This window comes from Calypte anna, chromosome 1 (assembly GCF_003957555.1).
Source record: "Calypte anna isolate BGI_N300 chromosome 1, bCalAnn1_v1.p, whole genome shotgun sequence".
Classification (NCBI taxonomy): Eukaryota; Metazoa; Chordata; class Aves; order Apodiformes; family Trochilidae; genus Calypte; species Calypte anna.
The window spans coordinates 28,781,637-28,797,321 of NC_044244.1; the positions used below are offsets into that span (position 1 = coordinate 28,781,637).

The 15,685-nt window shown below is 40.2% G+C and overlaps 1 protein-coding gene across 1 annotated transcript in view; it reads left to right on the forward strand.

The window, feature by feature from the left end:
- PDZRN4 (PDZ domain containing ring finger 4) overlaps positions 1-13,466 on the forward strand; it is a 239,969-nt gene extending 226,503 nt beyond the window's left edge. The window contains 15 exon segments of the mRNA XM_030459211.1: positions 1,450-1,551; positions 5,016-5,132; positions 11,903-11,995; positions 11,998-12,166; positions 12,169-12,281; positions 12,283-12,426; positions 12,428-12,457; positions 12,460-12,621; positions 12,623-12,902; positions 12,905-12,940; positions 12,943-13,067; positions 13,069-13,126; positions 13,129-13,278; positions 13,281-13,351; positions 13,353-13,466. Of these exon segments, the coding sequence (XP_030315071.1) occupies positions 1,450-1,551; positions 5,016-5,132; positions 11,903-11,995; positions 11,998-12,166; positions 12,169-12,281; positions 12,283-12,426; positions 12,428-12,457; positions 12,460-12,621; positions 12,623-12,902; positions 12,905-12,940; positions 12,943-13,067; positions 13,069-13,126; positions 13,129-13,278; positions 13,281-13,351; positions 13,353-13,466 (1,764 nt within the window).
- Positions 13,467-15,685: the final 2,219 nt, after the last annotated feature.

Sequence of the window (15,685 nt, forward strand, 5' to 3'; positions counted from 1 at the left end):
GATTTAAGGAAGAAGTTCTTCCTAATGAACGTGGTAGGAACAAGTTGCCAGGTGAAGTTGTGGATGCATCATCCCTGGAAGTGTTCAAGGCCAGGCTGGTTGAGGCCTGAAGCAACCCTGCCCATAGCAGGGAAGATGGAGGTAGATGATCTTTAAGATCCTTTCCAACCCAGACCATTTTGTTATATGTTTCCATGATCTGCTCCTGCATCTCTGTAGCCGCAGTGGTAGTGGATCAAGGGTTGGATTTGATGGTCTCTGAGGTCCCTTCCAACCCAGCCAATTCTATGATTCTATGATTCTATCTCTGCTTCTTGGGTCAGTGCAGTTCTGCATTATGAACTGTTTGTCTGGTCTCCCACAGACTACAGACTTCAGACTACAGACTTTGAAGTGTTTCAACATTTTAGTCATTGCTGGTGATGTAATCAGGGTACACTGGTATTTTCTTTGGTATAAATTAAAACTTCCTTATTGAGCCAAGGCTTACAAGCCAAACATATGTGCAGAAATGCAGCTTTCTCTTTACTTTTCAACAAGGAAGTTCCTGCTACTTGGAAATCAAACCCTTACAAGGTTTTATTTCCCCCTTATATTCAGATTCTTCTATCTTCTGATTTTGTTTTCACTCCTTTTCAAATAAACCAAGTGTTCGGGGTTTTTTTGTTGCCACAATGAAAATAATCCACCTCTTGTGCTGTGATTTGGACAGAACCTAATATGCACGGAAAATAAGATTTCTGTTTGATTCCCTCAATGAAAGGTTTCGGACAATGAAAGATGTGCATGTTACTGTGTAGTCACAGACACAGCTGCTTTAATGAGGTGACAGAATAGGAGAAAGGCAGCAAGAAAAGCACATTCTCATTGGAGAACCAGTTTTATTTTGATTATCCCCTTCTAAGGGGGATACATATGTTTTGTGCGGTTCTGGGTACTAAGCTGTCCACACAAATATAAAATGATTAAACGGAGCAGCAATAAGCAGTGGCTTGTAAGTATTGCCTGGTGAGAGATAATACTGCAGCTCTCTAATTGGCTCTCTACCAGCATACAGGGTGACTGATTTCAGCTGTAACATTACCAGTCTTGCTTCCACCAGCACTATTATCTCAGAGTGACACTTCCATTACTCTGAACGGAGAAAGATGAACGTCACCTGTCAGGGACTGGTTAATTGTGTTGCTAGATGTATGTTACCAGGGCGCAGGTTGGACATTTATGAACATAACTGCTTCCTCTGATGTCCTCCATCCTTCAACAATCGATACAGCTCTTACAGTAAGCGCATAATTGAGTGAAGGCACTTACCACTGAGGGGCTGAAGATGAGCCCGCTGCACGGGTTTCATCGTCCATACATTCAGCACAAATGAGCTGATATCTGCCTTTTATTGTGTGTTGCTTTGTGGAAATAGAAACTAATGTGCCACTTTCATTTGTTTTCTAGATAAATGGCCAAGATGTCCAGAATCGGGAAGAGGCAGTGGCATTGCTCTCCAGTGAAGAATGCAAAAAAATTGTGTTGCTGGTTGCAAGACCGGAGATGCAGGTTAGACTAAAGAGGTGCACTCAGCCAGAACCTGGGTTATTCCATACATTTGCTGTCACTACAAGTAATGTACTGCTGAGAAATAGGAATGCCAAAGTTCCTGACCAAAGGAGGACGCAGATAATTGCAGAGCTTTGCCCCTATTTAGCCAACAAGAAAATGACGTGGTATTACAAGGGCTTTTTTTCCCCCAAACTAAGCAATTCCTTTGCAGCAGATAAAGTAAGCAGATATGAAAATAAGATGACAGCACTAATATGACATTAGCAAAATATGAAGTAGAACATGGGAACTACGTATACTTTTTATTAGTATTTCCTGTTGTTCTGGGCATAAATTTCCCATGCTTCCCCAGTCACTTATATGAACATACACAAAGCTGTGGTTGGTCAGTGGTGATGGCTTTTTTTGCCTATGCACTTATAAGCAGGCATGAAAACTTTTAATTTATGTACCAGTTGTGGAACTTGCACTACAATACCGTTCAACAAACCTGGATCTAATTGCTTTTGAAGCACCCTGCTCACAAACAGCCTGCTTGTACATTACAAATTGTATCTTGGGAGGTGCATTTTCAAAAGCCTTTAGAAACTTTCCTACAGTTATTACAAAAATAAAATTCTGCCAATTATGAGAATCTTGACATGCCAAGAACTTTTTATATCATTGCAGAAGGCAGATGTTAGGTTCATCATCAGACTGAAGGAGAAGCAGAGAGGAAGAAGGGTATTGTTTGTACTTCCCTTTATATTCTGTTTATAGGCCATTGCAAAGCAAAAAGATATTATATTGTCACTGTTCTCTCCAGCTGCCAACAATTCAGAGTTGGTTATGTTGCCATTTGTCTCTTATGCTATTGATCTGATATTCTCAGTCTTGCTGGCTGCGTACTCTGTATAAATTAAATTGAGTAAGTGTAATTCAGTGCCACTTGGAATCTCTACTTGAATGCAGTAGTTATAAAAGATTCACAATTTCATCATTCATTTCCTTTATGCTTTTCAGGAATCTAAACAATTCTCATAAAACTGGTGACATAGCACAGCAAAAAAGCCATTAATCAGTTTTTATATTGCAAAACTGTAGCCCACACTGGAAGGTGCAGAAGTTTTAAAAGAGTTGTTTCAATATCATACTTCCTATTTTTCAGTAAAATTTTGTTTTTTGGTAGGGAATGAAAAATCTCCCATTTATAAAATACATGCCCAGGGAAAGCTCATCCTCTGTATTTCTTTAGAGTGGTCATCAAGAAAAGTTATATCAGTATGAGAAAAAGAATTACTTAGCTCTACTGGTATAGTTACCCCTATGGATGCTCCTTTTAAATTATAAAAGAGTGTTTGGATTTGGTGTTGGTTTTGTCGGGGTTTCTTTTGGTTTACATTTTAAGAATATGTTTATAGAAAATTGGTGAAAAAACTGTAGAATATCAGAAATCAGGTGTCCCTAAATTGATTTATGCTGGTTTGTGTTGCTTTGACTCTGGTAAAAAAAAAAAAAAAAAAAAAAAAAAAAAAAAAAAGCAAGATTGAGCAGGCTTTCATTTCTAGATAGAAAATGGTAATGGCAGTATTGCAGTCTTGAAGGATGACTACTGAGTGCATTCATTTGGTGACAGGGAAGAAAACCTTTTCTGACCACTTATTTGCACAGTGAATACCAATGAATACAATGAGTATTAGGTATTGAAACAGGGCACTGGAGGAGCTCACAACCTGTTTAACATGTAAACATATGGCACAGGCACATGCCTACATGAGGGTATGTCACACACAGTGTATGTAGTCCACGTGTATACTGTCATATATTGGTTTTATTCTAAAAAGCTGTAACATAACGTATGCATTGCCATTAGTTGTTAGGTAATGGGTCTGCTACAATCAAAGCAGCAGATTTACCCAAATGAGAGTCATCTTTCATCCTCCAGATTTGTTAATCTCTTGATTTCCTCAGAGGAGGGAAACTCAACTACATCCTTTATGGTAGAGGAAAGGCTGTGTTAATATTTTTCTTGGGAAAGAAGAGTAATCAAGACAAGCAAACAATACTTGTATGTATACAGGAGCAAATGTTTTTAATGAAAGGTTTGTAAGATCCATTAAGGACAAACATAAAATTATGCGTCCTCAAGAAAAAAAAGCCACCTTCTCACCCCCAAACTATTAGAGGCTGGCTTTGCCAAGGAAAAATGGTGAAAGGCTTATGTTCTTCATAAGAGGAAAGAGTTCATAGGCATGGGAAAAACACATTGGAATTCATGAAGGGAACAGTAGTTTCCTGCCAGTATTCATCTAGTAGTACCGCACAGCATCAGTCACCCCTTGTGTAGCTTTGAAATACTACTTGCTGGTTTGGTGTAGCTTTTCTGACTGGAATCAGTGGTTGGAGCTCTCCTGGCCTTGAGGCCGTGGTACTTCTTCTCTTGTAGATGTTGGCCTCTGTTGCTTTGCTCATGTCTTGGAATGTGAATAGTTGGTTTTTGTCTAATTCTGAGACTTTAACCTCTTAGCATCTTCTTGTCACCTTCTTCACCTGGTTCCTTCACCAGTGAGAAAACACTCTGCTGCTGTCCCATTGTTATAGCCAGGAGTGCCACTCATCAATGTTTTCCTCTTCAGAGCAGTGTGCCATCTGGGCAGGGATTGCAAATGCATATGGGTGTATGCCATGTGCACACATGTGTGCAATGTACAAAATTGGAGGAAGAGCATTTTAGGCCAGAGGTGCCTGTTTATCAGTTTAGCAAGAAGGCTATAAAGTGGGTTCAGAGAAAAGATACACTCACTTGACAGAAAACATACCATCCCCTCCCGTCCTCTTGCAGTCCTGTCTTCCAAATGTCAATGTTATATTTACAGCTGGGGAAAAAAAAACCAAACAAACGACTAAGCCTTTCTTTCAGGTACACTGCAAGAACAAAAATAACCTCCCTTCAAACCCTGCATCTTTCTGTCACCCTCCTCTCTTCATTTGTTTACCTGGAAGATCAATGGGAAAACGGTGACAGAAATGCAACATAAGGTTTCTATTGAGGTGTCAGCAGAAGGGCACAACACTGGGATGGAGGTTGTTAGAGGAAAGAACCCAGTTGCCTCCTGGACCTATTAGTAACGTTGCTTCTCCTCCAGCATGGGGGCTCTCGGCAGTAATGAACATGACAGCTTCAGGATTATGCACTGCATCTTTCATACCTTTTGAAAGGAAATAATGTCTGTGCTGTGCAGGCTCCTTCATTATGAGAGAAAATCAGTCACAGTGTTTCAAGAAAGGATAAAAGGCATAAGAGTCCCATTTTTTTTCATTCCTCTTTTTCTTCTTCTCTTTTTGAGATGCAAACTTACGCCCGGCTTTCTGAAAGAATCATTAGGATAAAAAGAACTAGTCAAGTGTTGCCATTTGGGTTTACCCTGTTAGAGCATGTGTCCTTGCTAATATAATATAATATACTAATGTATTCTTTGCAGCTGGAAGAAGGGTGGCTGGATGATGAAAGGAATGAATTCTTAGAGGAGTTAAACTTGGAAATGTTGGAAGAGCAGCATAATGAAGCAATGCAGTACACAGCCAACGAGGTGGAGCAGGTAGGACTGCTACTAGATGTATTTTTGAAATGTTGCTAGGTATCTTTTTTATTAATAGAGAATGAAATGGTATGCTGTGAAACAAAGTCAAAGGCTTTGACAGAATTCTTTCTTTAAAATGCTGTGCACTCCTGGGGAAAGGAGAACAATAGATGCTTAGGCCAGTATCACAAGTTAGCAAACAATTTAGGAGGCTGTGGCAAGTGCAAAATTCTTATTTTCTCTGAACTCTAAGAACTATATTGCTTTTTCCTTCTTTAATTCTGAAGTGTTTGGAGTTTCTGTTGTTATATTTTATGGAGGGTTTTTTATTAATTGTATCATGTGGCAGCTAGAGCTCCGAGTTGAGATAGATGTGCCTCTTGTATGCATGTGAGGTATGAGCAAGCCCTTGCACCAGAGAGCTTGCAAAACAAGATAGAAGAGCTGTTTATAATAAACAACAGGTGTTTTGGTAATGCAAGTGTATTTTTCTTATACAGACAGCACACAGCTCGACATTTGTTCTGTTAATGGAGACAAATAAGCCTATTGTTAGCATAGTCTCAGCTTGCTGCTATCCTGACTTTTAGCTGTCCATATGTGCTGTAAGTGGTGTGAATGTGGCAAAGATGCATATGCACCCCCAGCCATACAGTTTCATCAAAAGAAGAGTCCTCTCTTGAAGGCATAAGTGATTTTATTCATACCTGAATCTGATGAAATGTCCACAGGCACACCTGTGTGGAGCCAAAGAAATTAAATCTGACTTCATATGCTGGCTTCTGGGTGTGGGCAACTGGGGAGAAACTGTTTTTCCATCCACAGAAAATTTGTGACTTACAGTTCCACCCCTCCCCCTTCTGAATTTCTTGAAATCAGAGCCTGAGGTATTTTACTTTGAGGTGAAAGGTAGGAGAAAGACTGCAGGAGCCTTCCTTCTTCTGGAAACCAGGGAGCTTATTTGGATAGCAGGAGATGTGGCTTCAAATGCCTCGCCCTTTGTCCCACACTGAAGGCCTGAAGATGCACAAGCCTCTCCCCCCAAGCCTTGACACTGGGCTACAGAGTGGTTGATAGCTCCTATTAAAGCTATTCACTGTACATAGATTAAATATTCATCCAGACAGAGACACTGACAGAATAATCTAGTCAATTATCTGGAATATGATAGATCAGATTACAAATCCTTGATCTTACAAGCATTTAATTATTTACACAAATTAAAATAACTCCAGGGTCAGAGGTGAAGGGAGGCTTGCAACAGGATTTATAGTGGCCTTTTTAGTTCTAACCCTCTTTTCCAGGCAATGATCTAAGCCTGGGTTTCCCGGGTTAAATTTGCTACTGCAGAGCTAGCTCCTTTGAACAAATATTTGGAATCTTGTTTATTTTTTAACCACAGATTTAATCTCAGATAGCAAAAGATTTCCTGTCAGAAAGAACACTGCTTATTTGCAAAGCAATTTGCCTCGCACAGTGACATTTTCACACAAACCCCCCCTTCTGGAGGAAATTCCTGAGCAGGTCTATCTACAGACCCCTGCTAGCCCCTCACATGATGTGTTGGGATTTCTGAAATCACTTAACAGTTGTGACCTTCCGCTCCCAAGTTGTTCTCAAGCTTTGGCTCTTTCACTGAATTTGGGTTGAACATAGTTAATTATTGAACAGTTCTCTGAAGTTGTGTTTCACTGAGATCCTTTATTCCCCATTGGGATTTTATACTAAAGTTGTTTTCTTGGGGTTTGTTTGGTTTGATCGGGGGTTTTTTGCCTCTTGAGATTTTATATTACTGTAGAAGGGAGCTGCACTCAAAAAAATTATGGTCACTTGTGCTCTCTTGGTATTTGACATTGGGTTGTTTGAAGTAATTCTAGGACAGCCAGACATTTCCATGGCCTTCTGATGAGTAATCGAATCAACCAAATGCAGCTTGGTGTGTAATGGAGCATCAGTAATTTGTGACAGCTGCTGTCTCTAGACTCTACATAGTGACTCGGCAAGTCAGAAACTGGTTCTTTACTCTTTGTTAGGCTGGGAAACCTAGCAGTTTCCTGAGGTGAATCACATAATCCATTGGCACAATAAAGCCTCTCTTGTTACAGCTGTCTGTGGCCAAGATGGGTACTCTCAAGCTCCCTGGCTAGCCATGGAGATTATGCTCTAATGCCAGCCTGGATTTTTGTGAACCAAAACACAGTCCTCTGGCTTCATAATCATCTGTCATCGTGAATCTTGCAAGCTGCCAGGAACAATATACACTATAGCAGAATATCTTTCCAAATACAAATCTGTTTTACAGAATGCCATTTTAACAATATGAACTGCCACAGAAGAACCTGGTACGCTTTGTAACAGAGGAATGGAGTAGGTAGTCAGGTCTTTTTGGTATGTTTTTGAGCCACTCTATAGAATTTAATCAAGAATTGTTATCTTCTCTGTATAGAATAGTTCAATAGACCCTGAGGAAAGATATAATTCTCCAATTTTTTATAACTCTTTGTATTCCTTCTCCTTTACAACATGGCAGTTCAGCAGAGATAACTTTCAGAAGAATACCATACATCTGCCATGCGGAAATTCTTATCAATATCATGGAATATATAAAAACCTATTAAGAAGAGAAAGAATTGGATTAAAAATTCATTCACGCTCATTCAAAGCTGAAATGCAGTGAAAATATCTGGGGGAAATGCTTTTTTGAGAGAGGCCTGTTTTAAAGGAACAGTAGTGTTTGCAGGAGCTCCTTTTTTTCCTTTTAGTGCCCTGCTGAAATCACTCTCAATTTTCCCTCGTGGCTGGAGTACCTTGTGGTTAGCCTGCCACTGGAGATCCATCTCACTCTGGTCAGTCACCCTTCTCACTGTCAGAGACTGAAAAGAGATCCCAGCAGCTGCCTTCATTAAAACCTTTGACTGAATCTCACTGCTTGCAAGGCTTAGCAGCAGCCTGGGTTTTGAGTCCCAATATACATCGTAAGTTGTAAAATGAGATAAGAGCAGTGCCTGAATTCCTGCAGGATTAGCCATTTTATAGGCTATGAATGCAGCTGAAACACAGAATCTTTTGAGGTTCATTTATTGCTTGATTGTACTCACCACCAGGTTTGCTTTCTCATTATCTGAGTTCTCACTGCAAAGATGAGGCCTAAGGAGCCCTTTGGTATTTCCAACAGAAGTAATTGTAGACGAGATTGACAAGGTACTTTTGAAAACAAACACTTTGTTTGGAATAGATAATAGATCACACTCACAAAAGCTACACACTGACAATTGGAGACGCTCGGTTTTTCAGAAGGGAATTAACCTGGTGTTAGGCTTGCTACCTTTCTCGGTTTTTTCAGAAGGGAATTAACCTGGTGTTAGGCTTGCTACCTTTCAAAGTAAAATTAAAATAATCTCGTGTTGTAAAAGCCTGCTCAGTCTGCACATGTTTAGGAGCTTTGGCAAGCATGACAAGTCCAGGACAGAAGCCAGGGACTACCTTACTTGAGTCACAGTAGACTTTTAAAAAGATAAATCTCAAAGCTATGCATTACAATAAATATCTTTATTACTTTTGATTTTCTTAGTTGAACTGTTTTTTTAACTGAAATTGAACTCACATACTGGAGAAAGATTTAATGTGATTTGAATGTCTGCTTTGCATTGAGAAGAATCTGATTGTAATTGCACTTTTTCTTCCTCACGAGGAGGGGAACCCAAAGTGACTACCTAGTATTCAGGTGCCTGTACTATAGACACATTTGGTCAAATCATAGAATTGTCTGGCTGGGTTGGAAGGGACCTCAGAGATCATTGAGTCCAACCCAATCAATCCCACCTGTATGATCTCTGTTAGACTAGAAAGATAGAGAAGTTGCTTTGTTTACATCTTGTGCATGCATATGTGTGTTAATTATGGATGGTGTAACTTGAGTAGAGGACAGCTTTTTACATTCAGTCCGTCTAATCAAGTGGAAGTTGAAAGAGCAAAGTTTGAATAGCTGAAAGAGTGGTGTGGAAAACAAGAGCCACTAGACTGAAAGTGTTTATTGTGTAGGCCTGACCTGTAAGGTCTGTTTCAACACCTATACAAAGAGATACATTAAGAGTTTTTTCAGAAGTGCTCAAATACATGTTTGGGTGGTGTGACACCATGCTGGAGACATCAGAGGAAGCATCATGAGGCTCAGGTCTTGTAAGTTGGATAACTACTCACGCAGTGTGGATCAGACACTCTGTTTTGGAAGTGAGATACTCTGATTTTGGAATTTTGGGTTTAGTCATACAGATGCAAGCTGTGATGTGTCACTCCCCCTTGGGGTCAGAGACCAACAGGTTGTGTCCCTCCACACTGCAGTGCAGGGGTGCAGTGTAGGTGACCCAGTCTGGAGTCACTTCTCTGCAGAAAGGTTTGGAGCAGAGGAGGTCAGTACAAGCTGGAGCATCTCCAGAGCAGGTGGGTAAAGGGACCAGAAATAGCTCATGTAGTCGGACTCATTTGAAGGAGGTAAACTAGGAAAAATATGAACTTAAATCTAAATCTCCAGCATTTGTATCAAATGTCCCAGCCACTTGGCTGGTTGAAGTGCTCTTCTGTATGGTTACTTTTGGTTTTCATGAAGAATTCTCTAGATATTGGGTTTTTTTGTCTGTGTAAAATATGACATTTTTTAAGAACTCTTAAAAAGCAGGTGATGTGGGGAGATATTACATTCCCACCACTCTTCCAGCTGCTTCTGAAAATGGAACTAAACTGTTGCAGACACATTGGAAAAATATAACAAAAGCCTTAATAAAAAAAAGCCTTCCAATATACTTTACAAATGTTCAGCAATGCATAAGCTGAGGAAAGAAAGAATAGATAAATAATAATTATAGAACAATTACAGAATAGTTATTTTGTTATTGGTACTACTGCTTCCACTTGTGACAACAAGATACTCTGTTAATTATTTTTTTTAGATGTCACAATGGACAGATCTGTGAGGATCTCAGATGGGGAAAATATTTACTAATAAGGTTTTAAAACTTGTCGAAACTTCATGAGTCTGCCTTCATCTCTTTTCAAAATCTGGTTTCTAGAAAATTCTGATCCTACAACCTCAAGAAACACTGAACCTTTTCATGATCCCCTGAGTGACACTGAACACATTCTGTTCCATGACATTTGAATTTAAGGGGAGAGTTTCTCCCCATTTGTGAAGACTGAGAAATAGTAATTGGTACATTGCTGCGTGGCTGTCAAAGCTACATGAGAATTACACATTTATTGTGCATTTTGCTATCAGCTGCACATTGTATGTGGAAAAGGATGAGGGTAAAGTGTATGCTTCAGTTTTAAAAGTGAGAGGGTTTTTTGAAGGTCTTGTCTGACAACAAATTGCTAAAATATCTTTTTGGAATTTTTTTAACTAGTCTCTCACAAAACTGAATTGTCCTTTGTGTTGTGTTTCTTTAATTTTGTTTAATTCCACTATTGTAATTTTTATTGGATTTGGAGGCTATTTTGCTTTCTGAGACTAGGCCATTATTTTTTCGTTACAACTGAAGAAAGGATCCCACTTGAAGGGTTTGTGATCATGAGGTACACATGAAAGAGAGGAGAAAGGATAGTTAGGAGGCAGATTTTTCATCCTACTTTACTGTCTGTCAAAGTAGAGAAAAAGGGAATGATGACAGTGGCCTTTTTGAGTTTGTTTCCTTTCAGCTGGTGCACTGTACCTTTTTTCTCCCTTGATTATTGCTACCATTACACATAATTATGCAATTATACTGCCTAAAAGAGAAATGGCACTAGGTTTGGTAAGTACAGACACTTAGTCTTTGGCGAACAGGCCATAAAAATTGCACTTGCAGGACTGTAAGGGGAATAGGAGGAAATTCTTTTGCTTATCCATTGTGAAAAATAAAAACATCTCTCTTCTCAGAAAGGTATTATCTCACATTCTTGAGAATATAAATAGGTTGAGAATATAAATAGTCACACCAAAGTACAGTGCAAATTAAAAAACAACAGCCTAAAAGCTTGACATATGCCCCATGGCGAGCACTTAGTGTTGTTCTACACTTAATGGTAGAAGGCTGTTTTTTATTTCTAAAGAACATAAACTCCAACTAGGAACAAAAATGGTCTCCAGGGATTCAACAGAGAGAGGTGTATTGGAGCAAAATCCTAGGATTCAAAATGAACAGTCATCAGAAAAAGACTACTGAAAACAAGAAGTGTGAGAAAGGGCTGTGAGATGTAGCAGAACAGGCTTCAACCCTGCCCATCTCCATGGATCAAAAAAAGGAGTTCACTGTTTTTTTAGAAAAAGAAGAAAGCCCTAATGGATGAAAGTAATCTTTGCACACTTTTTACACGGTACTAGTCATTGATTGGACTGCTTGCTCTCATTTTTTGAAATGATGCCAGTACTGAAGCTTTTTTCCCCAATTTGAGAGGATTTCAGATTCACCAGTCTCTGGCCATAATCCAGAATAAAAAACAGTGCACCGTCTGGTCATCATTATCTTTAAGCACTGCAAAGAGATGGCTTAGCTAGAGAGGGAAATATTTCTTTCCTGACTTTAGAATATATGTCACTGGTGCTGTGATTCATCTACATTGCTCAGTATGGCCACCACAGCGTGACTCCCAGAAATGTTTAAAAGCTATGAGCAGTAGGACTGCTGTTTAGTGATCTGTTTTAACGCAGCTTAAATCAGATCCCAGCTGTTTAAGCAAAACAGAGCTGGAAAATATTCTCACGTAATATGGTTTGCATTTGATAATCATTTTGCTTTGCTTATTTTTTTTTTTAGCCAAAGAAACATGAAGAGGAGGATGGCACTACAGACACTGCAACCTCATCATCCAACAATCATGAAAAGGACAGTGGGGTGGGACCCACAGAATGAAAGTCTGCGCAAATGATGAGAGCTCGGAGCAAAGAAAATGCACCCGAGGAGCAAACAGAGCAACCCTGCAGAGCAAAACGGGAGCTGGGGCCACAGCCAAGACACCTTAGGAAAGCGTTGAGCTCCAGTGCAATGAAAGCTTTGTGTCTGGGGAATACATCGAATCTGATTCATAGGCAACCCAGAGGAGGAATGTGAAAGGTTTCGGCAGCTGCTGGAACTGAAGTGCAAGATTCGAAACCATGGCGAGTACGACCTCTATTACTCAAGCAGCACCATAGAGTTGCAACAGGAGAGAGCAAAGATGGAGTTAGAGCACGGAGCTGCAGCTACTCAATGAGGAACTGAGGAACATTGAACTCGAATGTCAGAATATTATGCAAGCTCACCGGCTCCAAAAGGTGAGGGATCAGTACGGAGACATTTGGGGCTTTACATGATGAAGGGTTCAGGAATTACAAACACCAGCATAGAGTGTACAAAGAGGCAAACTGGATGACATCATGGAAGCACCCTGAGAAGAGTCTGACAAGGACAAGCTCCAGCGCCATACAACACGGGCTGAAAGCTGCAGGAACACTCCTCTGACAGTGGAGCGAATCCCCTGGATAACTCTCTCCAGAGGATGATCAGTTCGATCACCAAACCAGGAAAAACCTGAGGAGCACGATCGTGGCTAATCAGTCATCGGCCTCGGGACAAAGCCAGCAGGGAGACAACCCTCCAGCCAAACCAAACCCACCGAGCCAAGCAGTGCTGGCTGAAGGACACAGTGGCTGGCATCAGAAACGGCAAATTCACACAGAGCAGGGAAAAAGCCAGAGCAGTGAGCCCACCATTCCCTACCTGTCTCCCTATCACAGCCTCTTCCTACAGGTATGGGAAATACCTGCTCATGCCAAGCATATCAAAGCTATATGCAGCTGATCCAGCAGAAGTCTGCTTGGAGTATGCCCAAAGCCAGCTCAGCCTGGTGAGCATGTGCAAGGACTCACAGAAGTGTGCAGAGCCCAAGATGGAATGGAAAGTGAAAATCAGGAGTGATGGGACGAGGTACATCACAAAGAGGACCAGTTCGAGACAGAATCCTGAAGGAACGTGCCTTAAAAATTAAAGAGGAGCGCAGTGGATGACGACAGATGATGATACCATGAGTGAGATGAAGATGGGTCGCTACTGGAGCAAAGAAGAGAGGAAGCAGCACTTGGTGAGAGCTAAGGAGCAGAGGAGGCGGCGGGAGTTCATGATGAGGAGCAGGCTGGAGTGTCTGAAGGAAAGTCCCAGAGTGGCAGCGAGGGCAAAAAGGAAATTAACATTATTGAACTGAGTCACAAAAGATGATGAAAAATGCGCAAACAAGAAAATCTTGGACAACTGGATGACAATCCAAGAACTGATGACGCACGCTGCTAAAATTCCAGATGGCACAAGAGTACACAATGCCTTTTTATCAGTTACTACTGTATGAACACAACTTCTTTCAGAGAGTATACTACCAGTTTAGGTAGAGTACGATGCCTCGTTCAATGTGGCATTTTTATATATTTTTGTGACTGTTTATAGTTTGATCTTTTTTTGTAAGCAGAATTACCTGGTAATTTTTCATTTGTTTTCATATAATGGTACCTTTCTTTTCTGGCAGTCTTTCTTTATCCTGCAATATATTCATATTATTCATTTGTAAAAAAAAAAATGAGAAAAAAAAAGAAAAAGAAAAGCAAAACAAAAAAAGTTGAGAAGTCAATTAATTTCTTAACGTAGTACATATCCTGTAAGTTAAGATCTGGATTTATTTCTCTAATTTTCTTTTTTCTACTTTAGTAACAATACAATACCAAAACAAAATGCTTTATACTGTATCCTTGGCTTAACAAAGATTTAAAGTTTTACATCTTAGAGTGCATCTGTTTATAAATCATATGGCACATCTCATCATAGAGATTAGAATGACATTTTTCCAACAACACATTGTATAGTACATTTAATCTGTAAATTGCAATTGTATTTGTCCAAGTAAAGTGTAGGTGGGCAATTCTCCTGTGTTATGTAGTGGCATTGGTCATGTAGCTGGGCAGTATGTAATAATTGTGAAGATGAAAGAGAAATAAATTATTGCTTATCTTTATGAAAACAAAAGTCAGGAGTTCTTTGATTCAAATTGAGCATTTGCCTTTAACAGAAGAGTCATTTCACCGTGCATGATTTTTACAGTGTGCCGAGATTTCAGGAACATGGGACAAAATCCCAAAGACAAGTTTTTTATTAATTAGCTTTTCATTTTGCAAAACATGTAGAAGTGAGTGGGTCTTCCTACCTTTTTTTTACTTGCTGGTATTAGTTGACTGGATGATTCATTGATATGTTACTGTGTCTCATGCTGTCAGGTAACTACTGTGGATCCTTTCCCCAGCCAGGCTTGCTATTTATTCAATGCATACAAAAGGTAAATAGAACACATGCCTAACTTTGAGCCAAATCTTGTGCAGGAAAAACTGCCTGTGGCTGTCACTGGTATTTTCACAGAAGGTGAGTGAAGGTAAAATAAAGGATGGAAATCATCAAAACGAGTTTAGGGTTTAACATTTGAGACTTTTAGAAGAGCCCCAGTGGGAGCTGACTGGGGCTTGGGAGCAAGGGCAGCTTTCTGTCTGGGTACCTGGGAGAGTCAGGCACTGTCTCTCCTTGTCCCTCCCTGCACCAGAGTCAGCTCAGCTGCCACTGCAGCATCTTCTGAGCTGCTTGTGCTGATGGCAGCCCAGATTTATAGCAAGCTGAAATGAATAGTCCTGGGCAATCAGCAGGGCTGAAGGCTTTGCCTAGTAGCCCCATTTTTGTTGCCCCTGCACATGATCCACAGCACATCCTGGCTGACTGATAGCAGGATTAGGCACTGAAGTCACTTGGCATCGAGTTTTAAAAGATAAGCTTAAAGATGCCGAAAGGCACAGTATAGTACTTCCAGATCATCCAATTCTGGAAATCAGTCATTTGTTTCCTAACCACTTCTGGCACCAGTAGGCATTGGCAGTGCTCTCTTCATCTTCTGGCATGTAAATACCATAAAAACACTGCTCCCCAAGTGCTTAGGAAAATTATGCCACTGACAGTTCTGCAGTTTGAGAATGAGAAAAATCTCACCACTCGGGGAGACAAGATGCTAAATCCTTGCTATTTGTGCATAATGAAGAACACTTCCACCAGTTCCCATTAAATTTGAAAAAGTGTGGAATCCAAGGCCAGGCAGGATCTGGGGATGACACAGTACTTATTCAAGGGACCATTACCAGATTGTCCCTCCAGCTAAGCCAGGGAATTGTCTAGCCTGTCACCTGGAAAGGCATACATTCTTTTTCTGGGGACTTCAAAGCACAGATATTTGGATCTTTCTCTCATTACATTCCACTGACCACACTGGTATAAAAAATCTCATTCCTAACCAGTGTTCTCCTACCATCAGCTCCAGATAATGGCTACTCTTACAGCTTTCCCTTAGACACAGTACTTACCCTTCTATTCCCATTATTAAATGATGACTGAGAGCTCCTCTCAAACAAACCATTATGACATGCAACTTCAGAGAACAGCCCGAATATTCAGAAAATGTAATATTGTTATTTCATCATGAGAAATAAAATTAGAAAACCCCATGCCTAATTAGAGAATAGACCTAACTGGATGGAGGGGGAG